The sequence below is a fragment of the Mustela nivalis genome, assembly GCF_964662115.1.
Source record: "Mustela nivalis genome assembly, chromosome: 9".
NCBI lineage: Eukaryota > Metazoa > Chordata > Mammalia > Carnivora > Mustelidae > Mustela > Mustela nivalis.
The window spans coordinates 112444102-112466490 of record NC_139028.1 but is presented as its reverse complement, the minus strand read 5'-3'; the positions used below and the strand labels follow the sequence as shown (position 1 = coordinate 112466490).

At 57.2% G+C, this 22389-nt stretch overlaps 4 protein-coding genes across 8 annotated transcripts; 1 reads left to right on the top strand and 3 right to left on the bottom strand.

The window, feature by feature from the left end:
* Nucleotides 1–4358: 4358 nt before the first annotated feature.
* PRDX5 (peroxiredoxin 5) lies at nucleotides 4359–8053 on the bottom strand. 3 transcript variants are annotated; one of them, XM_082748266.1, is made up of 7 exons: nucleotides 7764–8053; nucleotides 6330–6464; nucleotides 5503–5634; nucleotides 5394–5432; nucleotides 5187–5248; nucleotides 4529–4635; nucleotides 4359–4494 (listed from the first exon to the last, which is right to left on the bottom strand). In XM_082748266.1, exons 1-6 carry the CDS (start codon nucleotides 7953–7955, stop codon nucleotides 4530–4532), a joined length of 666 nt encoding a protein of 221 aa, XP_082604392.1. In that variant the 5' UTR covers nucleotides 7956–8053; the 3' UTR covers nucleotides 4359–4494; nucleotide 4529. The 3 variants fall into 3 exon arrangements, with proteins under 3 accessions (XP_082604392.1, XP_082604393.1, XP_082604391.1); XM_082748267.1 differs by having other exon boundaries at nucleotides 4359–4526; nucleotides 4561–4635; XM_082748265.1 differs by having other exon boundaries at nucleotides 4359–4635.
* Nucleotides 8054–8097: 44 nt separating this feature from the next.
* On the top strand, nucleotides 8098–9505 carry TRMT112 (tRNA methyltransferase activator subunit 11-2). Its single transcript, XM_082748269.1, has 4 exons — nucleotides 8098–8738; nucleotides 8828–8929; nucleotides 9042–9131; nucleotides 9233–9505. The coding sequence occupies exons 1-4, from the start codon at nucleotides 8538–8540 to the stop codon at nucleotides 9338–9340; spliced, it is 501 nt and encodes a 166-aa protein (XP_082604395.1). The 5' UTR covers nucleotides 8098–8537; the 3' UTR covers nucleotides 9341–9505.
* On the bottom strand, nucleotides 9456–17722 carry ESRRA (estrogen related receptor alpha). Of its 2 annotated transcripts, none has more exons than XM_082748224.1 (7): nucleotides 17490–17722; nucleotides 15650–15986; nucleotides 12431–12547; nucleotides 12103–12231; nucleotides 11498–11665; nucleotides 11134–11403; nucleotides 9456–10496 (listed from the first exon to the last, which is right to left on the bottom strand). In XM_082748224.1, the coding sequence occupies exons 2-7, from the start codon at nucleotides 15972–15974 to the stop codon at nucleotides 10237–10239; spliced, it is 1269 nt and encodes a 422-aa protein (XP_082604350.1). In that variant the 5' UTR covers nucleotides 15975–15986; nucleotides 17490–17722; the 3' UTR covers nucleotides 9456–10236. The 2 variants fall into 2 exon arrangements, with proteins under 2 accessions (XP_082604350.1, XP_082604351.1); XM_082748225.1 differs by lacking the exon at nucleotides 17490–17722 and adding an exon at nucleotides 16921–17013.
* Nucleotides 17723–18408: 686 nt separating this feature from the next.
* CATSPERZ (catsper channel auxiliary subunit zeta) lies at nucleotides 18409–22166 on the bottom strand (the record flags this gene model as incomplete). 2 transcript variants are annotated; one of them, XM_082748258.1, is made up of 5 exons in its annotated part: nucleotides 18412–18663; nucleotides 19416–19482; nucleotides 19690–19769; nucleotides 21508–21901; nucleotides 22088–22166. In XM_082748258.1, the coding sequence occupies 5 exons, from the start codon at nucleotides 22106–22108 to the stop codon at nucleotides 18554–18556; spliced, it is 672 nt and encodes a 223-aa protein (XP_082604384.1). In that variant the 3' UTR covers nucleotides 18412–18553. The 2 variants fall into 2 exon arrangements, with proteins under 2 accessions (XP_082604383.1, XP_082604384.1); XM_082748257.1 differs by having other exon boundaries at nucleotides 18409–18663; nucleotides 21508–22108.
* Nucleotides 22167–22389: the final 223 nt, after the last annotated feature.

Genomic DNA, 22389 nt, shown 5'->3' with positions numbered 1-22389 from the left:
GTGTCCGCAGGGCCCGTGCCTGGCATGCTCATTGCTGGGCTTTAGGGACACCACTGGTTGCAAGACACTTGATGTGACCTCAGGGGCATGGGGGGTGGAGGGCAAGCAGAACCCTCCAGAAGTCCAAACACACCTTTCATAACTAGGATGAGCACATGTGTGTCACTCATCTCGAGAGAAGTCGCTGAGATTCAAGATCCATCTTGGTGGCAGTGACAGTCATACAACTCGGTGAGTAGACAAAACACCACTCAACTGTGCTTTTAAAGAGTGAATGTTATGATATGTGAATTACATGTCAAAAACCCCTTGGGGCGCCTGGGTGGCTCAGTGGGTTAAAGCCTCTGCCGTCAGCTCAGGTCGCAATCTCAGGGTCCTGGGATTAAGGCCCACATCGGGCTCTCTGCTCAGCAGGGATCCTGCTTCCCCCCCTCTCTCTCTGCCTGCCTCCCCTCCAACATGTGATCTCTATCAAATAAATAAATAAAATCTTAAAAAAAAAACAAAACCTTCCAGCTCAAGCGGGGAGAATCAACGCAAATATTAATAATATGACCAACTGGTGTGCATGTTTATTAGACCAAAAATCCATCCATCCACGCAGATGTTATCCAAACTTCTGCCCAAGTTGGATAAACACGTGTGCGCGTACACACACACCCATAACACACACACGATCTTCTCCCTGCACTGTTACTCCTCGACATTCGCGTGGCCAAACCCCAAGCATGGGTTCCCTCGGGGTCAATATCCTCGTGGTGGTGGGACCTGCATAACTACAGCCCAAGGTCTGGGCCAGGAATGACAGCACCTCTCCAACCCTCTCCTTCTCTCAAAATCTCAGGTCTGACACCCTAGGGCCTGGCCAAGACTCCCCCCGGGGACACTTTCCCAGCTCCTTAACCTTCAAGGCCTCAGGTGCCAGACAATGTATGGAGAATCCTGGGGACCTACACACAGCGGATAAAAAGAGAGTCACTAGCCCATTATACGGATAAGGAAACTGAGGCCCAGAGAGGCATAGACATCGCAATCACAGAAAACAAGACTGAGGTTTGACTTCTCTCCTAACTCCTAGCTCTTGCTTTTTTTTTTTCTTTCCTTCTCTTTTTTCAAGATTTTATTTATTGACTTACTTATGTGAGAGAAGGAGCACTGACAGAGAGGGGCAGCAGGAGAGGGAGAGAAAGGGAGAGAACCCCAGGCAGGCTCTGTGCCCAGTGGAGCTGGATGCCGGACTCGATCTAATGACCCCGAGATCACAACCTGGGCCAAAACCAAGAGTCAGACGCTCAACTGACTGAGTCATCCAGGCGCCCCTCTAGCTCTTTCTCTACCCACGCACAGACTGCGTGGTGGAGAGCAAGGATTCTTTGTTTCTTTTTCTCTTTATAACCATGTTTTGGGTTCTTTCTGCGTGCTAGGCACTGTGCCCGGTGCTTTACATAAACTCTCACTGGTTCCCAGCAGCCCTATGAGGTGGGCTGGATTATTCGGACTTTAAAGATGAGGGAAGGGGCGCCTGGGTGGTTCAGTGGGTTAAAGCCTCTGCCTTCGTTCGGCTCAGGTCATGATCTCAGGGTCCTGGGATCGAGTCCCGCATCAGGCTCTCTGCTTAGCAGGGAGCCTGCTCCCCTTCTTCTCTCTCTGCCAGCCTCTCTGCCTACTTGTGATCTCTGCCTGCCAAATAAATAAATAAAATCTTTAAAAATAAATAAATAAAATAAAGATGAGGGAAGTGAGGGCAAGGGAAATGGAAGACTGCCCAAGGTCACCAGCTTCTTGGTAGCAGGTCAGGATTCACAGTCTAGTGGTCTGAGCCCAAAGCCTAGTGACCCCACTCTGATATGATGAGTGCCAGGCAGGAGTGGGGGGTTCACCTGGGATCTCTGGGAGGACTTCAGGGGACCCCCTGCAAACCCTTAAAAAGCATGGTATTCACATGTGCCACTGTGCATACGTACGTGCAAATGTGCGTTTCCTTTTTTAAGTGATTTTTTAAAAGATTTTTTCAATTTATTTATTTGACAGGGAGAGAGCAAGCAAGAACAAGCTGAGGGAGCGGCAGAGGGAGAAGCAGGCTCCGGCCGAGCGGGAGGCCGATGCAGGACTCCATCTCAGGACCCTGAGATCGTGACCTGAGCCCAAGGCAGCCGCTTCACTGACTGAGCCACCCAAGCGCCCAATGATGTGCATTTTCTAAGAAAAAGGGCATGGCTCTCAGCTGCTCTTCAAAGGAACTCTGGACCCAGAAAAGGCCAGTACTGCTGATACTGAGTAAAACCCTTGGCCTTCCAGATCAGATCTGCTGTGCCCTTGGGAGGGTCAGGTCAGGTGGGTGAGTTTTAGCTGGAGATGTGTTGCGTGACTGTCTCAGGGTCTGTTTTAACATCAGCGCACCAACAGCCCGGGAAGTTCATGCCCACGGCCCTGCCAGGTACAGCACCAGGCTTCCAGAACCCACTGCTCCAGGCCCCTTTGCCCTGCCCTTTCTCTACCAGCCTGAAACACAGTGTGTCCACCCAGGAGATGAAACTCTGCCAGATTCTCTTGCCACGTGACCATTGATCTCAGGCGATCGAGTATCCGGAGCAGCCCCAGACTAGTACTACCCCCCACCCCACAGGCTGAGGTATATGGCCACCTCTGCTCACAGCTGACTCCCATCGTGCTGACCCCGGGGGCCACCCAGGCCCTGGGAGCCCCCTCATGCCAAGAGGCCCAGTCAATGGCAACAGGACCCCGGAGGGGACACTTCCTCTCAGAGGCCTTCCTGGGCCTCAGTTGGAAGAGGCCAGGAGTAAAAGAAAGAGAGGCTGCTGGGTGGCAGCGTCCGGGACCCGGCTTGCGCTAGTTGCAAGGAGGTGCCGGGGGGCACAGGTTCTGCAGGGAAGAGGAAGAGGGCACACAGCCCATGGGGGAGCTGGCGGCCGCTGACTCCCGCACTCTCTCCCCCCAAGCCTCTCAGGCTCACACCCCACGGGATCATCATGAGGATTTTGACTGCACCTGAAGAGGCAGCTCCAAGCACCTGCCCTCCCTAAGACAAGGAGCTCCGTGGGGGGTCTGGGTGGCTTAGTTGGCTAAGCATCTGCCTTTGGCTCAGGTCATGGTCCCGGGGTCTTGGGATGGAGCCCCGCATTGGGCTCCCTGCTCAGCAGGGACCCTTCTTCTCCCTCTTCCTCTCCCCCTGCTTGTGCTGTCAAATAAAACTAAAAATTAAAAAAAGACTGTGAGCTCCTAAACATAGCAGGAGCCAGTAATCGCTGCCTGATGCCAATGGCCTGCAGCCCGGACCATGCCGGCCGCTCTGACACGCAGCCCTTACAGCACACCCAGCCCTGGTCAGGCCTCACCGGCATCTTCTCCCCCGACCCCCATCAACTCACCCTTCAGCCTGGCCCAGGTAGGGGGGCACCCAAAGCCAACAATCCTACCCTGAGGTTTATGGTCTATGTGAGGTCAGCCAGCACCCAGTGATCAATGCAGAAGTCCTAGCTGCAAGCCAAGCTCGCGTCTTCCTAGGGCCCACTCCCTCCGCACAGATGCTCCTTCCCTTGCTCCTCAGATCACTGGTCCTTCCCCAGCTTCTACGAGAAGTTTCATTAACACTTCATTCAAAGGCCCTATGTCCTTAATGCAATCAGCATCCCCCATTAGTACCCCATCAGCCCCTGCCCACTACCCTCACAGTTCTGACTTAAGGCAACTCAAATCCAAGGAGGCTGGCTCAGTCAGTTAAGAGCCCGACTCTTGATTTTGACTCAGCTCATGACCTCAGGTTTATGAGATGGAGCCCTAGGTCCTGGCTCCAGCCTCGGCAGGGAGTCTGCTTCTCGTCCTCTGCCCCCACCCACCCCCAATGCATACACATGCTCTCTCTCTCTCAAATAAATCTTAAAAAATAAAAGAAAGAAAAATCAGGGGCGCCTGGGTGGCTCAGTGGGTTGAGCCTCTGCCTTCGGCTCTGGTCGTGGTCTCAGGGTCCTGGGATCGAGCCTCACATCTGACTCTGCTCGGCAGGGAGCCTGCTACCTCCTCTGTCTCTGTCTGCCTCTCTGCATACTTGTAATCTCTATCTGCCCAAAAAAAAAAAAAAAAAAAAAAAAGTCTAAAAAAAAAAAAAGAAAAAAAAATCAGGGGCGCCTGGGTGGCTCAGTTGTTAAGTGTCTGCCTTTGGCTCAGGTTAGGGTCCTGGGACCCTAGGGTCCTGGGATTGAGGCCCACATCGGGCCCCCTGCTCAGCAGGGAGCCTGCTTCGCCCTCTCCCACTCCCCCTGCTTGTGTTCCCTCTTTCCATTCTCTGACAAATAAATAAATAAAATCTTAAAAAAAAAAAAAAAAAGGCAACAACTAACTGTGATCCAGAAGTGTTTATTGCAGAAATTTGGTCACCATTCCCACTTGATAGCCCCCGCTGAGGCTGGACTGGGCCCTCTGTCCAGGGCTGAGCAGGTGAAATGGAAAAGGGTGGAAGGAGTTTGGGCCCAGGGCCTCAGAGCTGTGACAGGATGTTGGGGGCCAGGGCCTCAGAGCTGTGATAGGATGTTGGGGGCCAGGCTGCAGGTGAGGCCCGTACCATCTGGCTCCACATTCAAGGACTTCACTGTGCCATCCTCTATGACCATGGAGAACCTGCCAGAGAGACTGGGTCAAGGGCGCTGGGCGGTGCCCTTGGTTGGGGTTAAGTGTCCAGCTCTTGGTTACCACTCAGATCGTGGTCTCAGGGTCATGAGATCAAGATCACGATCATGAGATCGGGCTCTGCAGTCAGCGTGGGGTCTGCTTAAGACTCTCTCTCCCTCGGGGAACCTGGGTGGCTCAGTCGAGTAAACGTCTGCCTTCCACTCAGGTCATGATCCCAGGATCCTGGGACTGAGCCCCACTGCAGGGGGAGGCACTGGGGGGGGGGGCGGTCCCTGCTCAGCGGGGAGCCTGCTTGTCCCTCTGCCTCTGTCCCACCCCGTGCTTGTGCTCTATCAAATAAATAAATGGAATCTTTAAAAAAAAAAAAAAAAGGACTCTCTCCCTCTCCCTCTGCACACTCACGCTCTCTCCAAAATAAATAGGAAAATCTTTAAAAGGAGAGCGAAACCAAGCCAATTACAATGGCCTGGGCCTGGAGACAAGGAATGGAGATTGAAGGGGTGGCAGGGGAACCCCACAGAGGACCCTCCTGCTTTTACCTCTTGAGCCGATGATTTCCAAAGAGAGACACCAATGAATCATCTAATAGCAAATCTGTCTCCTAAAAGGAAAACCAGAGACAAGGCTTAGAAACTTCCAGAACAGACCAAGCCCCGCCCCCACCAGCTGTTCCCTTCCAAGTTCCTGCATCCAAGGCCTGGCAAAGGGACCACCCTATAGGGTGGGGCTTGCAAGAGTGCACTCACCTTCCCAAAGGCCCCAGTGGGGTCAGCCAAGAGCCTAACCTAAGGAGAAAGTAAAGGTCAAAGAAAAATCCCAGGCTGGCCTGGATCCCCTGCAGGACCCATACCTCACCTTGCCTCTGGCGTTGTGAGCTCGTCCCCACTCTTCAGTCACGAAGACATCATTAACACTCAGACAGGCTACCACCTGGACCCCCCTGGCCTTCAGAGCCTCAGCCTGCTCCACAAATCCAGGCAGGTGGGTCTAGGAGGGGAAACAGAGGGTTAACAGAGAGATTAAATGCCTTGGCTCTGCAGCGCCTTCCCTTTATCTCCAGGCCCTCCTCACTTCCCTCTCCAATATCTTTGATCAATTAGAAATGTCAGCCAGTTCCTTTTGGCCTTGGCGGCAAGGAAGCCCGGATCCAAATTTGAGCACTCTGTGGTCACCGTGAACTTCCCTTGGACGTGACTATACTTTATTTACCCAAGTATCTCCCACAGCGCCAATCAGCAACAGCAGCAATAACAGATGTTGGATTTAATGACAATACCCTTTTCTCCTACATTCCTGGCCCCACGACCTTTTCACAGCCACCACATTTTTCTCAAAGCTCTTGTATGCTTTGTTTTGTTTGGTTTTTTAAGATTTTATTTCCTTATTTGACAGAGAGCGGGGGAGCACAAGCAGGGGAAGCAGCCGGCAGAGGGAGAGGGAGAAGCAGGCTCCCCAACTGAGCAGGGAGCCTGATGCAGGACTCCATCCCAGCACCCTGGGATCATGACCTGAGCCAAAGGCAGCCGCTTAATGGACTCAGCCACCCAGGCGTCCTGCTCTGATAGGCTTTGTAACTGTCACGACAGCTACACGCTCTCATTGCAAGCCACCCTAGGATTCAGGAACAATACAGACACGCACACAAGATTCCAACTGCTGAGTCCCAGAAGGGCAGGTCTCACCTTGGAACAGCCGGGGGTAAAGGCCCCAGGGACTCCAAACAGCACCCCCTTCTTGCCCTTGAACAGCTCTGCCAGGTTCACCTTGTTCTTGGGCTCCCCTTCAAAGACCACCACGGAAGGGATGGTATCTCCCACCTAGAGAGAAGGACTTGGTAAGGAGTGACTTGGTTACTCTGGAACGAGCAAAGGGACTAGATAAGGAGATAAGGAGTAGAAGAATGAGGGAGTGGGTAAGGAGAAGCCAAGGTCAAGGTGTTAAACCAGACCAGGCACTTGCTCCTAGTGCAGCAGAGTGGACAGAGTTGTAATGTCCTAACCTGTCCAAGTTTCCAGAATTCCCTCCCGGCCGCCCTCCCCTCTCCTCGAACCACCTGGTTCCTCCACACCCTCAGGTTTTAAGGTGGCCCCAGTTCCTTTTACCAGTCTGTTGGTGACCACAGAAAATGGGAGAGGAGGCCTCTCTGGGTGTTGCAAGAGGTTGCATAATCAAGGAGTCGACTTCTTAACAGAAAGAAGTGGGACAAATAGGCAGGGAAGGAGAGGCAGGGGATCTATCTATCTGGGGGCGAGGAGGAGACCCTGACAACAGGGAGGGAGAGAACCCTGGTCAAGTCTGGTGTCCAGCCCTCAGGAAGAGAAAAAGATAAGAGAGCAGAAGATGGAAAAGTTGGGGGGAAGGGCATTAAATAAAAGGCAACTCTCAAAGGGATTGGATTAGTCTACCTGGGAGTGTGTGAGGGTTTCAGGGAGTCAGAGGACACACGCGAAGGGAGGGCAAATCAGGGATTGGGAATTAGATTAAGCAGGAAGAGGAGCAGGTCTCAGAAGGGTGTGGAAGGGGAAGGGAGGTGGTTCCCAGAATCCGGGGGTCGTTCCAGATGAAGGGATGAAAGACTCAGCAGAAAAGTGGGAATTAGCCATGGGAGAAGTGGAACAGGGTAGACACAGTAGGGCTTTAGGAGAAAACACTTGCTTCAGACCATGGGGTGAAGAATGATGCCCAGGAATGTAACAAAAACGTACAGGACAGTATGGGGGGGTGGGGCGCAGGAGCTCGTATGGAGATTGAAAAGGGGTCCTGTGGTAAAGGAGATGGTTCCAGAAGGCAGAGGCCATGGTATTCAATCGCCTAAAAATGGTGGAGACGCATCACGCATAGCGGCAGTACAAAGGGTGAAGGCTCGAGAGCGCCTTGGGGGCTGTCCTGGAGATAAAATACGAGTCCCGAAGATTGGTGAAAACTGGGGAGGGAGCAGCCACGGGGGTGCGGGGGCTGCCGGGGGCACGAGGGACAACTGCGGGAAGAGTCCCTGGCAGGGTGAACAGAGGTCCGGAAGGGCAGGAAGGAGGATGATTCTCCCCAGACAAGCAGGACGGAGGGCACTGGGAAGACTGGCTGGATGGGAGCTCAGGCCGGTCCCGGCCAGCGGTCACCTTGATTGGGGCCATGGCTGAGGCGGCGCTTCTGAAACCGCAGGCCCCTCCAAGCGTCCACTCCCTGCCTGGTTGCCGGCACCCGCCTGCTCTCGACGCCGCCGCTGCTGCAGACTGGACGGGGGCTGCCGGGAAGAGCACCGAGCCTGCCCGACGACTCAGGACACGCAGCTGAAAAAGCCGCACGCCCATCCTGGACGCGCAGCCGTTCCGCCCTAGCGTCGGGGCCGCGGCAGGGGGCGGGCCTGGTGGGAGGAACCCAAAGCGAGTCCCCTCTCCGAGAGGCGGAGCCACTGCCGGGCCCGCCCCCAGCGAGGCTCCTCTATTGCGCTGGCGTAGCGGTGCGTGCAGGGGCGGAACTTCTGGGGCGCTCGGCTTATTTGCATTTGGGGCTGGACCAAGGGCGCAGTTACGAATGGGCGGGGCATTCGGTAGCCGCACAACTTATTCACGTAGAAGGATGGGGTGTCGCTGTTGTGAAGCGGCTGGTTTACGGCTTCCTGCAATGTTTCTTTTCCTTAGCCGGAAGCGAGGGGCGGGAGACGATAGTGTCGGGCGTCTGTGATGGAGAAAAACTTGTTTATTTTGCATACAGCGCAGGCCCCTGCACTGCGGCTGCTTTACGTATGATGTACAGTGTGCATGACTTGTAGCTAAAGGAAACCACTGGGCCTGCGCCGTAGCCATCTCCCGCCGGGACGCTTCCGGTAGGAGCGCGTGATCCGACCAAGCTCCTCAAATACCTCTACTCCGGCTAGCACGAGAAGTTCCAGCATGTTCGCCAGTTCCGCTCCTCCGAGCCGTCCAATAGGACGAGAATGGAGCGGCCCCGGAAGTGACGCAGCGGACTTTCTGCCTCCTTCCGGTTCCGGCTTGCGGCGAACGCGTTGCGGCGACATGAAGCTGCTCACCCACAACCTGCTGAGCTCGCATGTGCGGGGGGTGGGGCCCCGTGGCTTCCCACTGCGCCTCCAGGTATCGGCCGGGGGCAGTCTCGCGCCTGTCTCCTGGGCGGAATGGGGGAACCAGGCTCCTATCCCTAACAAAAACCCTCCTCCCCGCAGGCCACCGAGGTCCGCATCAACCCGGTGGAGTTCAACCCCGACTTCGTGGCGCGTATGATACCCAAGGTGGAGTGGGCGGCGCTTCTGGAGGCGGCGGATACCGTGAGGACCCTCCCCCACGCCCGTGCTCCCCCGGGGCCTGGAGGGGGGTGGAGAACCTGGTTTCAGAGCAAGGGGCGGGGTGCCCAGAGCTGATTTAGGCCTTTGCCCACAGTTGCATCTGGTCGAGGTGCCCAAGGGGCCGATTGAAGGGTATGAGCATGATGAGAAATTCCTGAGGCAGATGCACCACGTGCTGCTGGAGGTGAGAACCAGCCCATCGCTTGCTTCTCTGGCCATCACAGCCACAGGCTGCCCGTGCTCAGCTCTGTTCCCCCTCTCCTTCCCCGCACCCCCCCCCCACAGGTGGATGTGCTGGAGGGCACTTTGCAGTGCCCAGAGTCCGGACGTCTGTTCCCCATCAGTCGCGGAATCCCTAACATGCTGCTGAGTGATGAGGAAACCGAGACTTAACCGCGCCAGGCATTAGTTTTTCAGTCTGTAACCAAATGGTTTTGTTTATGTATAATATGTTTGTTAGGTCTGTCGTATCCCCAAACCTTGACCCAGTGACACACGAAACACAGTGTTCTTGAGCTCGATATATTTCTTTTTCTCATTAAAGGTTCAAAACCAAAAGCGGTTTCTCTTTGCAGCAAATATACATTAAAATAGAGTCTCTGTACAGCCAAAGGCTCTGGGCCCTGGCTTGCCCTATGTCCCTGCACCTCCCTGGCCAAACCCAAAAATAAATATAGTGTTATTGCTCTGCAGGGCATAGAGGCAGTGCTCTCCCTAACCCCCCCAAGGAGGCTGGGTGGGAGCTGATGGGGGGCCCTGGCCACCCCAGGGGTCCAGGGGCTGGAGCCTGCTTGGAGTTATTGCTTCAAGGGGGGGCAGTAATGCCCAATGCAAATGATGAGGAGAGGAGCGAAGGGGGCAGGGGCCTTTGCTTTCCAAATCCCCCTCTGCTCTGGAGAGGGGGTTGGATTAAGCAGCAGCAAAAGCATCACCCACTGGGAGACTGTGGCCTCCACTCCCTTCCCTCCCTGAGATCAGGCTTCTGCCCCCCCCCCACATGTCCCCTGCAGCCCCCTATGGCTTCCGCAAGGCCCCCTACACTCTGGGGGCACGTTATGGCTTGCAAGGGGCAGCACTGTGCCCAGAGCCTGGGCGCACACATTCCCAGCTTCTAAGACCCCCTGGGAGGGGGGAGGGGAGGGCGTAGGGCCTGCTCCCAGGGGCTGATGGTATTGCCCTGGCCCTGCCAGCAGGCTGTGGCACTGCCCGGACCCCAGTTCTGCCCCCTTGGGGCTGACCCCATACTGGGCGGGTCCTGCCAGCACCCCCACCCATGCCCACCCCTTGCCTCAGTCCATCATGGCCTCGAGCATCTCCAAGAACAGCTTGTGCATGGGCACCTTGCCCTCCAGCTTCACCCCATAGAAATGGGCCAGCACTTTGCCCGCTGTCTGGCGAAGGAGCGGTAGCGTGAGCAGCAGCCTGCCTGCCCGCCGCCGCTCAGCACCCCCTCCGGGGCCTGCCCGGCCTGCTTCGTACTCCAGCAGGGCCTCGTGTAGAGCTTCACGCAGCTGCTCCACAGCCTCGGCGTCCTCGATGTGCACAGAGTCTGCAAGGAGAGGAGAGAACGCTGTGGACACGGACGGTCTCCAGAAAAGGCGGAGCCCCCAGATGCTTGAGCTTTGCCGGATGTTGCTCGAGGAGGAGCCAGACGCAGACTGGGGGCTGACCGAGGCACCACTCCACTCTTGCGCATGAGCCAGGGCCCCCTGCTTTCTCCCTCAACGGTGGCCCCCGTGGCCCCCTTTGCTCTTCCCCCTCTTCCTTCCCACTGAGTGGTTCTCTTTTCCATGTAAGCATGGCCCCAGAGGGCGCCTGGGTGGCTCAGTGGGTTAAGCCGCTGCCTTCAGCTGGGGTCATGATCTCAGGGTCCTGGGATCGAGCCCCGCATCGGGCTCTCTGCTCAGCAGGGAGCCTTGCTTCCCTCTCTCTCTGCCTGCCTCTCTGTCTCTCTGTCAAATAAATAAATAAAATCTTGAAGAAAAAAAAAAAAAAGGATGGCCCTAGAGCTCAAAATCCTACGTTCGGTTCCCAGACCTGCCCTTGCCTTCTTTGAGACTTTGAACAAATCACTACTCTTCCCTAAGCCACAGTCTTCCTTGTCTGCCCAATGAGACTGGGCCATGGCCAGGGTGAGGACCTGGAGGGCCTCGAGGAGACTCCCGTCATAGTCCGCCCAGGCTCACCTGAATTGGCAAGGGCCAGGGCCTTCAGCAGGACGTACTCCTCACGTTCCAGCCTCAGGGCCTGCAGTCGCCGCACCAGCTGCAGCAGCGCGGCCCCCAGTTCCCCTAAGCCAGCGGCGCGTGCCCCCTCCTCATCCAGGACCAGGTCCTCCGCAAAGGCCAGCTCGTCCTGCAGTGGCAGTGAGCGCTGGGCGACACCCAACACCAAGACCTCCATCCATACGCTTTGCAGGACCGACATCTGGTCAGACAGTGACAGTGACGAGAAGCCTGGAGGGCAGTGGGAAGCAGACCTGGCTGAACAAGTTCACCAGAGCCGGGCCTGGCAAGCAGAGGGAAGCCCCAGATCACCTGGGCCCTTTACCTGGGATGCTCTTGGCCCAGCTGATGGTGACCACAATCTCTCGGTCAAAGAGGTCACAGAGGGTAGCCACGGCTGGGAGGTGTCCATCGGGGCCCGCCGGGTCCGGCATAGCATATAGCTTCTCAGGCTCAACCACCAGCAAGTGCGACACCAGTGCATTCACAGGGGCTGCCAGGACAGGTGGAGGATGCCCTTGAAGTCATCACCTTGAAGGCCCCTTCAGGGTCAAGCACCTTCCCTAAATTAGCCATCACCCCTGCCCCAACCCCATGGCCTTCTTAATAGCCACTGGCCAGCCAGGCTTGGACACTTCTCTCTGGAAAGGGCTCCTAAGATCTCCCCAGGAAAGCAAGTCCATGGACAGGTTCCGAGTGTGAGAAAAATCTTTCCCTGGTCCCAGGTGTACTACTCAGGGACTGGTTTAAAAAAAAAAAAAAAAAAAAGGTATTTTCAAAAGTATGCTTTCAGGGAAATGTGTTGGGAACAGACGGGCAAACCAGGCTCCCGCTGCCCACGCTATCCATTCGGGATGACTGACACCCAATGGACCTCTCGTGTCCCAGCCCCATCCCAACCCTAGAGCTCCCAGGGCCCACAGCACTCACCGGTTTTCCGAGGGCCTCCAGCTACTGCCAGGGGTCCAGCAGGGAAGGAGCCCGGGAAGGGCAGCGGGTCCACCTCTGGCCGCCGCTTGTACTTCTGTCGCCCGCCTCGCACGCGGTCCAGACGTACTCCTTGAATGGCAGGACAGGGCTGTGTCCCTGCAGCTGGGGGCTGCTTGCCCTGCGGAGCCCCACCCCCACCCCACCCAGTCCCCCATCGCTGCCTGCAGAAGGCCCCAGGCCTCGGCTGCCCCCGCCCAGCGCTCCGTGAGCCCCGCCCAGCGCTCCGTGAGCCCCGCCCTGCGCTCCGTGAGCCCCGCCCAGCGCTCACCCTCCTTGAGCATGCCCACCCGCAGGCACTTGGTGAAGCGACAGGCCTGGCAGGCCTTGCGTCTCCGCTTGGTGATCTCACACTCGTTGGAGGCCGGACAGCTGTACTCGATGCTCCCTGCCGACAAGAGACAGGGCTCCAGTGGCGGCCTCCCAGGGTCCAGAGGGGGCCCAGAGGACAGGAGGGCCCTCACTCGTCCCGGGCGAACACAGGTCTGGGAGAGTGGGAGTGCCCTGAGCCGGGCAGGGAAGCCCGAGACGGTGAAGGGAATGGCCTCTGGGCTGGGGGCTCCTGACTGCGCCCAGGGAGTCAGGCTGATCCTGGCCCCAAGCCCCTTGTCAAGCCACATCTCTGGGCTCTACTAACCCCATCTGCTCTCGTCAAGGCCACAGCAGCTTCCACAGCGGGACGTACTTGGCCTGAAGGAGCATCTGATGCCGTGATCATGTCCTGCTCCCACACACACCTGGACACCTGTCATCCTTTGTCTCTAGGACACCACTCCTTCCACCTCACTGGCCACTCTCATTCCTGTGCATTCCCACCGACTCCTTCCATCGAAGGACCCACCCCAGGGCTGCCCGCGGACCTCGTCTCCTCCAGCTCACTTCCCCGGTGAGCTCACCGGGCGTGGGCCTTCCAGTTTCTCTCAGCAGGACTGCGTGAACTCGACTCACTTGCCACTGCCTCAGCATCGTGCGGGTCTAGAAGGCGTGGCAAACTTGACCTGTCCAAAATGGAGCCCACGACCTACCACTCCGAACCCTACGACTCCGTCTCTCCAGTGGCTCAAGCAGAAATCCAGAAAACATCTTGGATTCTTCTCTTATACCCAAATCCAGCCCATCAGCGTGGCCTGGCCAGCTTTACCTCTGCCCCTTGTCCAGATGCTGACCCACTGTGCCCCGAGTCACCATCACCCTACCTTCTCACTGACCTCCTCCTCTGTCCTTTTCTCCTTTGTTAATGACAACACAGGGGCCAAGACAACCCGTCCAGCCCAAGTCAGATCCCACCCACCTCCCCTGCTCCAAATCCTCCAACGATGTCCCTTCTCAGAGTAAAAGCCCAGGCCTGGAAGGCCTGTGAAGCCTGTGAGGCCTCCAGCCCCCAGCTTTTCAACCTTTCTCCCCTCAGCCCCTCACACTCTGTTCCTCACACAGACTCCACGCTCAGGGCCCACTGCTCCCTTACCTCCCTCTGAACTCTGCTCCCCGTCACCTCAGGGAAACCCCCCTGGCCCCGCTGTGAGAATGTCAGGGCTCCTCTGCAGACTTCTCCTGCTGCCTGCCCTGCCTGATCATTTCTCAGCACGCCTTGAGCCGCTACACACGTACTTACTTCTCTTACCATCTGTCTTCCCCCTTTAGCATCTGCTCCACGAGGGCCAGGACGGCCGAGTGCTAGGAACAGGGCCTGGTATGTAATGGCCGCTGAATGAACATGGGGTGGCCCTCCCAGCCTCACAGGGCTACCGCCAGAACCGAATGACACAACCAGCCAACATGCCCTTGACACACTCCTCCTATACCCTATGTATTCAGGGCTGTGCACGCAGCTCAAGACACCTCTTCCAAGAAGACCTCTCCAGAGCCTCCAACCCAGCCAGGTTCCTTGGCATGCATCCCACTCCTCAGAGTTCTGTACGAGTCATTGTTTCCTCTCTCCCCTCCGCTCGAGTATAAATGGCTTAGTCCCAGCTATGTCCACAGGCATAGTGGTCAGGACAGCAAAGCACAGGTCTGTAAAGAACAAGGGGTCTGGAGGCTGCCTGGGGCCCACCCTGACACTACCTCTTAACCAACCGTGTGACCTTGGGCAAGTCCCATACCCAAGCCCCCCAACCCCTCAGTGTTCCCATCTATAAAACTGGGATAAAAACAGGACTTCTGGGCACCTGGGTGGCTCAGATGGTTAAGCGTCTGCCTTCAGCTCTGGTCATGATCCTGGGGTCCTGGGATCAAGCCCCACATCAGGCTCCCGGCTCAGCGGGAAGTCAGCTTCTCCCTCTCCCTCTGCCTGCCACTCCCCCTGTTCATGCTCTCTCTCTCTCTCTGTATCTGTCTCAAATGAATAAATTCGATCTTTAAAAATATCAATAAATATAAACAAGCCTTCCTACAAAGATTCCTGGTAAGAATGAAAGGGAATGTCAAGGTAACATATTCCACACGGTTCACAGCCCCCAAAAGCTCAATAAATGATTACAATCTGTGGTTAGGGCTCAATAAAGATTTGTCAACAAAGCTGGCAGAGAAGGGGTCCAGGGCGGGTAGGAATGCCTGGGCCTGTTAGTTCCCTGGCCTTCGGAACCATTAGAGAGCACAAAGGGTTTTAGAGCAGTGGGTGTTGGTCAAATCAAAACCCACTGCAATGTCACAATCAGTTGGGAGCCATCTGTCCGAAGTTCAGTTGTAAGTAATAAGCAGAGGCAGCAATCAACCCAAGTTCAAGTCCGGCTTCTGCCACCTTCTGCCTGTGGGACTTGAACAAAGTTTTAAAAAACCTTTTTGGGCCTCAACTGCGGTCACAGCACTGGCCACCTTATGGGCGGCTGGGGGAATAAGAGATCACGGACACAGGGGGCATCATGCCTGACACGGGGTTAGCACTCAAGGAATGTTCTCCAAAAGTACACGTTATCGCCTCAAAGCAAGCAGTGTTTCCTATAAAAACACAAGTAACAGGAGCATCCCAAGTAATGCTGATTACATCTCCATCCTGCTTACTCAGGTTTTGGTATGTGTTCCTGAGAGAATTCAGTGAGTAATAGTCTTTTTAAAAGTCCGCTGCTGAAGTATGAGGCAGCCCCTCTCAGTTACCCATGAGAACCTGCCTTCTGCTGGAGTTGCTTTGGGGAAATCTACCCAAGGCGGGGTGGCAGGGGTTCCATGCTGCTGAGAGGTCAGGAACTACCAGAAGCAAGAACGAAGTTTAGAAGCAGACAGAGGCTGCCTCCAATTTTTCAGAGCCACTGCGGAAGGTGCTAGGCCTCCAGTACCCAGAAACCTAGGCTTCCCGAGCCCTCCCTCACATCCTACTCCCAAGCCATCAACACATCCTTTATTTAACTTTTCAGGGAAATGGCACTCCCAGGTGGGAGGAGGAACTTGGGAACCCCAAGTGGTACCGCCACCGTCTACTTCCACCTGGCAGAGCACCCAATGGGTAGCAGTAGGCCCAGAGGGCAAAGGGTACAGGAGCGCGGTGGGGGCTCACCCTGGATGGTCCTCTTGAAGAAGGCTTTGCAGGCCTCACAGGATGCCACGCCATAGTGGTAGCCGGAGGCCACATCCCCACAGACCAGGCAGAGGCGTTTGGGGAGGGAGCTGAGCACCAGCTTCCCACCACCCTGCTCGCCAGGCCCAGCCCCCTCCCCATCCTCCTCTTCCTTGTGGCCTGGGAGGCAGCGGGTGGGAGCTGGGCCAGGGGCCAGGGCCACGGGGGGCTCGGTCTCGGTCTCTGAGGAACCCTTTGGGCTGTCGGGGCTGGCTGGCTCTGCCTTGATGTAGAGAGGCTCAATGCCCACCACCTGGCTGGACATGGCGCTGGTCACCTGCAGGGAGAGACCTGTCGGGTCACAGGGAGACACTGGGATGGGGGATGGAGTCCCAGTGCCACCCTGGTTGCCCAACCCCGGGCCTAGGGCCAGGCTTCCAGGCTCATCAAGGGGGAGGGAAGGAGAGCAGAGTCCAAGGAAGGGCTGCCCATGAAGAAGGCTTCCCCCCAGCTGTTGCCATGGGAACAGAGTCTCCAAAGCCTCCAGGGCCAGTAACTGACGACAAGGTCTTCCACTTGGGAACCTGGGGGAGGTCTGGAAACTTCCTACTCCCACCCGGGCCAAGGAAGATCATAGCCTTAGTCTCCAAGTGACCTTCAACCCCATCTGGAATGCCCAGCCCCTAGAGAGATATCTCTCAATTTTCTTCCGATGTTGGGGACCTCGATGATTGCCCCCTCACCTGGGCATCCTCCATTCAAAAGCCCAAAGCAGGCACACAAAAGCCGGTGGTGGCTTCACACACTCCCCCTCACCTGGGTCCTCAGGTGTCCTCACCCGCTCACACATGCTCACTGCCTACTGGGCGCTTGGCGGCTCTCACACAGGGCCTTCCCCAAGCCCAGGTTCTCCCTCATGCTCCCGTTCGTCTTCACACACTCCTGCCCAAGCGCACAGCCCATAAACAAAGTCACACTCGAGACTCACAATCACACACACTCACTCCCAAAAACACCATGCCCCCACACTGACACACACACAGACACAGACCGTTGTGGAAACACACTAAGAGCCTTTCACACCTGACACAGCGCCCCTCCTGCCCCACCATGCCAATCCCAGGCCCACCGGAGGAGCGGCCACCTCCTTACACCCCACCCCACCCTACCCCACCCCACCCCGACCCCCGCCAGCACATTCACTCTTACACTCCAGCCGCCCGCAGAATCCTCCACCTCTGGGGCGCCCCGCCCCCCCAACCTGCGCACACCTACGGAAAGTTGCCTAAAGTTGCTGCGCCTCCCCTCCCCCTCCGCCCGCGGGGGACCTCTATCAGGTTATCAGGAAGTAAACGGGGAGCGCCAAGGAGGAGGAAGTTCTCCCCTGCCGGTGCGATGACCTTTGACCCAGAGAGGAGGGTGGCCCAAGGCCCCTTCGAGCGCCCCCACGTGGTCTTCAGAGCCCCTTCTCAGACAGGGAGCCCTCCCTATCTTCCACACAGGCCCGCCCCTGGGACTTCGACTTGCTCCAGGTGCCGGATTGAACCCTGCCCTGGGACTGGATCCGAGGCCCGAGCCTGACCCCGGCCGGGACCTGCAGCCCGAGCCAGAACCGGCCCCTGTCCCAGGCCGACGCACTGAGACCTCAACACGGGATCCCGCCCGGACCCTAGCCCCGTGTGGCCCTGGACCCGGTCCCAACCGTGACCCGGGCTGGACCTGGAGCCGGACCCCGCCCGGAGCCCGCCCCACCCCCGCCCGCCTCCCAACCGCGCTCGCACATGGCCCCCGCGCCCCGCCCGTCCACCCCCCCCAGCGGCGCTCCCCTCCGCCCCCGGACCTGGGGCTCCGGCAGGGCTGGCGGGCAGGCATGGGGGCCGAGCGGCCCGGAGCGCCGGGGTGAGCCTGGGGCCGCAAACGGCCCCTCCTCCGCCGCCTCCTCGGGCCGCACCGCCCCGCCGCGCCGCGTCCCCTCACTCGGCGGCGCCGCCGGCGGCTTGTAGGACACAAAAGGACATCGCGGCCGCTTCCTACTCTGCTTCCTCCAGCTGACAGCGGGGGTGGGGCCGGCCGTGCGCATGCAAAGCAGGGGGCGGGTCTCGGCGCCCTATGCTAATCAGACAAGAGGGGCGGGGCAGCGCCTGCGTGCCCGGACCAGTCGGGGCGGAGCCGGCGATGCCAGGGGGCGGTCCTTCATGAAGGTCCCGCCCATCGCCGCCTAGTAGAAGCGGTGCACTAGCTGAGGGGGCGGGGCCAGAGGAGACTTGGAGAGGCTCCGAGAGGGTGTTGGAACCAGGAGCGCTCTTACGTAAAGAAGGAGGCGGGGAGCGCTGTGCGCGATCGAAGTGGGCGAGGTGGCTTGGTAGCCGCAGTTGCGGGACAGGGAGACGACTTACATATGTAAATGAGAGGGCGGGACGAGCGGAGAGGTTAGTGTAACTGCATATGCATAAGGGGCGGGGCCCAGCATGCCCAAACTAGAGGGGAGGTGCTGCCCCTTTACCTTCTCACCCTTCCCCCAAGATTACACCACCGGGGCACTTGGACCGCAGATCCAGTATCCCCACACAGCTGCTGGACCCAGGGTGGGAGAAGCAGGCATAAAACATGCGAGAAGTCCTGGATTTCGAGTCCCGGGAAGGCGGAGCCAATAGAGCCAGGACGGAGAACGCTCAAGGTCACTGCGGTGACCGCGTGAAGGTCACGGGGAAAGGCGGAGCCATGTGCGTCCGCCTCACGCGGGCAGCCACGCACTGACTCACCAACCGTGCACAGAGTCTTTTATTTCTCTAGGACTCAAATTCCATGTGGACAGGGTCGGGCTTGTGTCTGGGCACGGGCCGGGGGCCCAGGGACTGGAGCCGGGCTGTCTTGTCACTCCAGCCCGAGCCCCAGGCGGTGTTCTCAGTGCATCAAGAGGCGCAGCCTCTTGTTCCGGCGCCTCCTGAGCCCCTCGATGTATCGCTGCAGCTGCTTGGTCAGGAAGTGGTCCCAGCCAATCCCTGACCGGTAGCCTGCAGAGCAGAGGGGCCGCTCAGGGCAGTGAGCAGGGGCATGGCGTCCCCAGCAGCAGTGCTGCACCTGAGATTTGAGGAACCATGGGTGATCTGGGGTAGCAGGAGTGCTCGGCCCTCGGGTCTGTGTTAGTCTGGAAAACTGGATCTCCCAAGGTGCTGGGCCCTGACAGGTTTTTTTGTTTTGGTTTTTTTTTTTTAAAGGTCAAGTCATACACTTGTACTCCAGATGGGGGACGTGGAGGAGGCTGAGAGTGTTGAGATGGATCATGGGTGAGGGCAAGGTTAGAGTGCTGCAGGCCTGAACCAGGACAGTGGTAAAGGGCAGCTTCGTGGACACCCCTTGGACCACTCATCCTGACCCATTAGCTAGCATCCCTGTCTTATATTATAAGCAGGGCAAATGAGAGAACTTTGACCCAAATAATCCACTGTCCAGAGGTTCCTCACAGCACCAAGGGAGGGGACCAAAGCCACACAAAGACTGTCATCCCCACTGGGGAATGGAGAAAAGCCACATCAGCTAGAGAGAGGCTGCATGAAGGCCGGAGCCCAGGCCCCTGACCGTCACATCATGCTCTCCCCACTGGATATCCCTGTGTCCAGTCCAATTTTTTACTTTTGGTAGGGCTCCTGGAATATCGTGGGTGGTAAGGGAATCTGACAAGGCAAACACGGCCTGAATCCCCACTCCCAGAGGCCCAACCCCTGCAAAATCCCCCAGGGTCTGGGCGATGGGGGTAGTAGCTCACTCCTGAGGGCTTTGGTGAGGATTTCCAGAGCTTCATTCTCCATGAGGTCCATCAGAGGCAGTGGCAGCTGGAGAGGCAAGAGGCTCAGATGTCCCAGGGACCCCAGCCCTGCCCCAAGCTGAAATGCCCCACCTGCTCCCTCTAGCCCCAAGACCCCCAACCAAGCTGCCTGCCCCTCCCCTTTACAAACCACCCTTATCCCTTCACCTCTGCAACTCCCAACTTGCCCATCCCCACCCCACTAAAATCCCCAGTCTCCCTGGGTACTTCTAACCCTGTTCTGCTGCTCCATCCAGTAGGCTCGATGAGGTGTGTGCTTTGAGATATTGAGCGATGACTCTGAGGAAGACATTTCTGGGAGAAGAGAAAAAGAGAGGTCAGTCATCTGCGGACTGCTGGGTCTTCCCTTGTAGGGGCAGGCTTGTGGTGGCAGGGGAGTGGCCTTCAGAGACCACCTTATTGGGAAACAGTATGGGACAGTAGCTTACTACCCTGGGTTTTATCGTCCCACCCACCCAGGTTCCAGTTCTGACTTCCCCATCAGAGAAGGCTTAGGAGCAGTGACTGAAAATTCCTGACCCTCAAGTTCTTCATGGTCAAATGGGGTAATAAGAATAACCCCTGGGGGGGGCGCCTGGGTGGCTCAGTGGGTTAAAGCCTCTGCCTTCGGCTCAAGTCATGATCCCAGAGTCCTGGGATCTAGCCCCGCATCAGGCTCTCTGGTCGGTGGGAAGCCTGCTTCCTCCTCTGTCTCTCTGCCTGCCTCTCTGCCTACTTGTGATATATGTCTGTCAAATAAATAATAAATTAAAAAAAAAAAAAGAATAACCCTTGGGGTGCCTGGGTGGCTCCGTGGGTTAAAGCCTCTGCCTTCAGCTCAGGTTATGATCCCGGGGTCCTTGGATCCAGCCCTGCATCAGGCTCTCTGCTCAGCCGGGAGCCTGCTTTCCCCTCTCCTTCTGCCTGGCTTTATTTAATTTAAATAAATTAAATTTTAAAAACAAAAACAAAAAAAGGTATGCGGTGACTGGGTGGCTCAGTACTCAATTGTCTGCCTTCAGCTAGATCATGATCCCTAGGTCCTGGGATCAAGCCCTGTCCCTGATCAACAGGAAGCCTGCTTCTCCCTCTCCCAATCCCCCTGCTTGTGTTCCTTCTCTCGCTGTGTGTGTGTGTGTGTCAAATAAATAAATAAAATCTTAAAAAAAAAAAAAAAAGAAAGAAAGAAAAGAAAAGAAATAGACCCTTATGAAGGTTGTGAAGTTTAAGGTGATCATGCAAAGAAAGCCCAGTGCCTGGCACACAGCAAGCACTCAAAATGCATTAAAATACTGTTATACATTCTTGAGGCGCCTGGGTGGCTCAGTGGGTTAAAGCCTCTGCCTTCCGCTCAGGTCATGATCCCAGGGTCCTGGGATCGAGCCCCATATCGGGCTCTCTGCTCAGCGGGGAGCCTGCTTCCTCCTCTCTGTCTGCCTCTCTGCCTACTTGTGATCTCTTGTCTGTCAAATAAATAAAATCTTTAAAAAAAAAAAAAAGTACTGTTATACGTTCTAATGCCCCATGTAGGTAGGGGCCGGGGCGAGGGGGAGAGGGGAGTCCGAGACAGTGCCCAGCAAGAAGTAGGTACTTAAAAATTGTAGCCAATGACTGAGTGAATGAAAGACAGGCACCTCCTCAACGACAGCAAATCCATACACAAGGAAATAACTCCCTCCTCTCTACCGTCCCAGTGATTCGACAGCAAATCCATACACAAGGAAATAACTCCCTCCTCTCTACCGTCCCAGTGATTCCATGAGGAGCACGGGTCGTACCGCCCTGCCTTTTCGCATTTCCGCAGGTGTCTCCCGGACTTGGCGTGCTATGGCCACAGGACCCTGTACGACGCCTGTCCGGTAGGGGGCGCTCCAAGAATGTCTGGTTGATTTAAAGCGTAGAAGGCGAACACTGGCGCCGGTCCCGGGAAGGGAATCCTGGAAAAGGATCCTACAGCTTCCCCCTCCACCCCCTATTTCACAGCAACAGATATTGAGGTCCTGGCCAGCCCCCTGCCCTGTGGATACCCACAGCCCTGTGAGGCCACACTGACCGGTGTCCGTCTTGGACTCCTTGGAATCGCCGTCCTGCTTCTCTAACTGGCTTCCCAGGGAGCGGGCCCGACTTAGCTCCAGCGCCAGCGCGGAGGGCTTGTCCAGATCCTCCTGTTTGAAACTGTCCTTGTCCTCTCTGATACCCCATTCTTCCCAAACACCGTCCGAGTCGCCTCTGGCCTGCTGGTTGTACCACGGGCGAGACTTGCTGCTGACGCTGCTGCCCTCCACGTCCGAGTCCTCGCAAACACTGGACCGCGGCATATTCAGCTTCGGCTGCGACAGTGTGGCCCTGGTCCACAGACTCCGGATGTCCTCTGGGCTCGACATGTCTGACAGATTCCGGATGTCCTCTGGGCTCGACATGTCTGAGGCTCGGCTGCCCAAAGACGCCTGTGGGCCACATACAACGAGGGAAGCCAAGGGCCTCCAGGAGTTGGGAAGGAGAGGAAGAGCCAGCTGGGACCGTGCCTGTCGAGTGGGCTCACAGCCGAGGCAGGGGGAGAGAAGAGCCAGGGGCCCAGGACGGACCCAGGCTGGGGGCTCACAGGGGGGAGGAGGCCAGGGAAGGGTTCTTACTCTGAAAGGTTTTTCGTCCATGGTTCTGCCCCCAACGGACCGGCTCGCCACAGGCCTCGGGGCGAGGAGCAAGGGGTCACGCTCCAGGAGCGGGGAGGGGCCGGATCGCGTTCCCGAATGGTGCTGCGGGTCTCGCGAGGGAGAGTTCAATCTGCAGCCCCCACCCCCACGCTAGACGCCATTCTCTCTTCCCCGTCCCCACCGCCCCGTATCTGCGCTGAGGTTGGAGACGCACAGAACACCATGGCAGATTCCTATTCCGGACCCTATACCCGGTAGCCTCCTGGCGGAGACACCGGCCC

Excerpts from the sequence above, each read along its gene's own strand:
- PRDX5 (XM_082748265.1), bottom strand. The coding sequence starts at position 7,955 with ATGGGCGTGCGGCTTTTTCAGCTGCGTGTCCTGAGTCGTCGGGCAGGC. Across the intron at positions 6,465-7,763 it reads CAGCCATGGCCCCAATCAAG|GTGGGAGATACCATCCCTTC; the intron begins GTGACCGCTGGC and ends CCTTCTCTCTAG. Across the intron at positions 5,433-5,502 it reads CTCACAACGCCAGAGGCAAG|GTTAGGCTCTTGGCTGACCC; the intron begins GTGAGGTATGGG and ends CTTTCTCCTTAG.
- TRMT112 (XM_082748269.1), top strand. The coding sequence starts at position 8,538 with ATGTTCGCCAGTTCCGCTCCTCCGAGCCGTCCAATAGGACGAGAATGG. Across the intron at positions 8,739-8,827 it reads GCTTCCCACTGCGCCTCCAG|GCCACCGAGGTCCGCATCAA; the intron begins GTATCGGCCGGG and ends TCCTCCCCGCAG. Across the intron at positions 9,132-9,232 it reads TGCACCACGTGCTGCTGGAG|GTGGATGTGCTGGAGGGCAC; the intron begins GTGAGAACCAGC and ends CCCCCCCCACAG.
- ESRRA (XM_082748224.1), bottom strand. The coding sequence starts at position 15,974 with ATGTCCAGCCAGGTGGTGGGCATTGAGCCTCTCTACATCAAGGCAGAG. Across the intron at positions 12,548-15,649 it reads CTTCAAGAGGACCATCCAGG|GGAGCATCGAGTACAGCTGT; the intron begins GTGAGCCCCCAC and ends TCTTGTCGGCAG. Across the intron at positions 11,666-12,102 it reads TGGAGGCCCTCGGAAAACCG|CCCCTGTGAATGCACTGGTG; the intron begins GTGAGTGCTGTG and ends CTGTCCTGGCAG.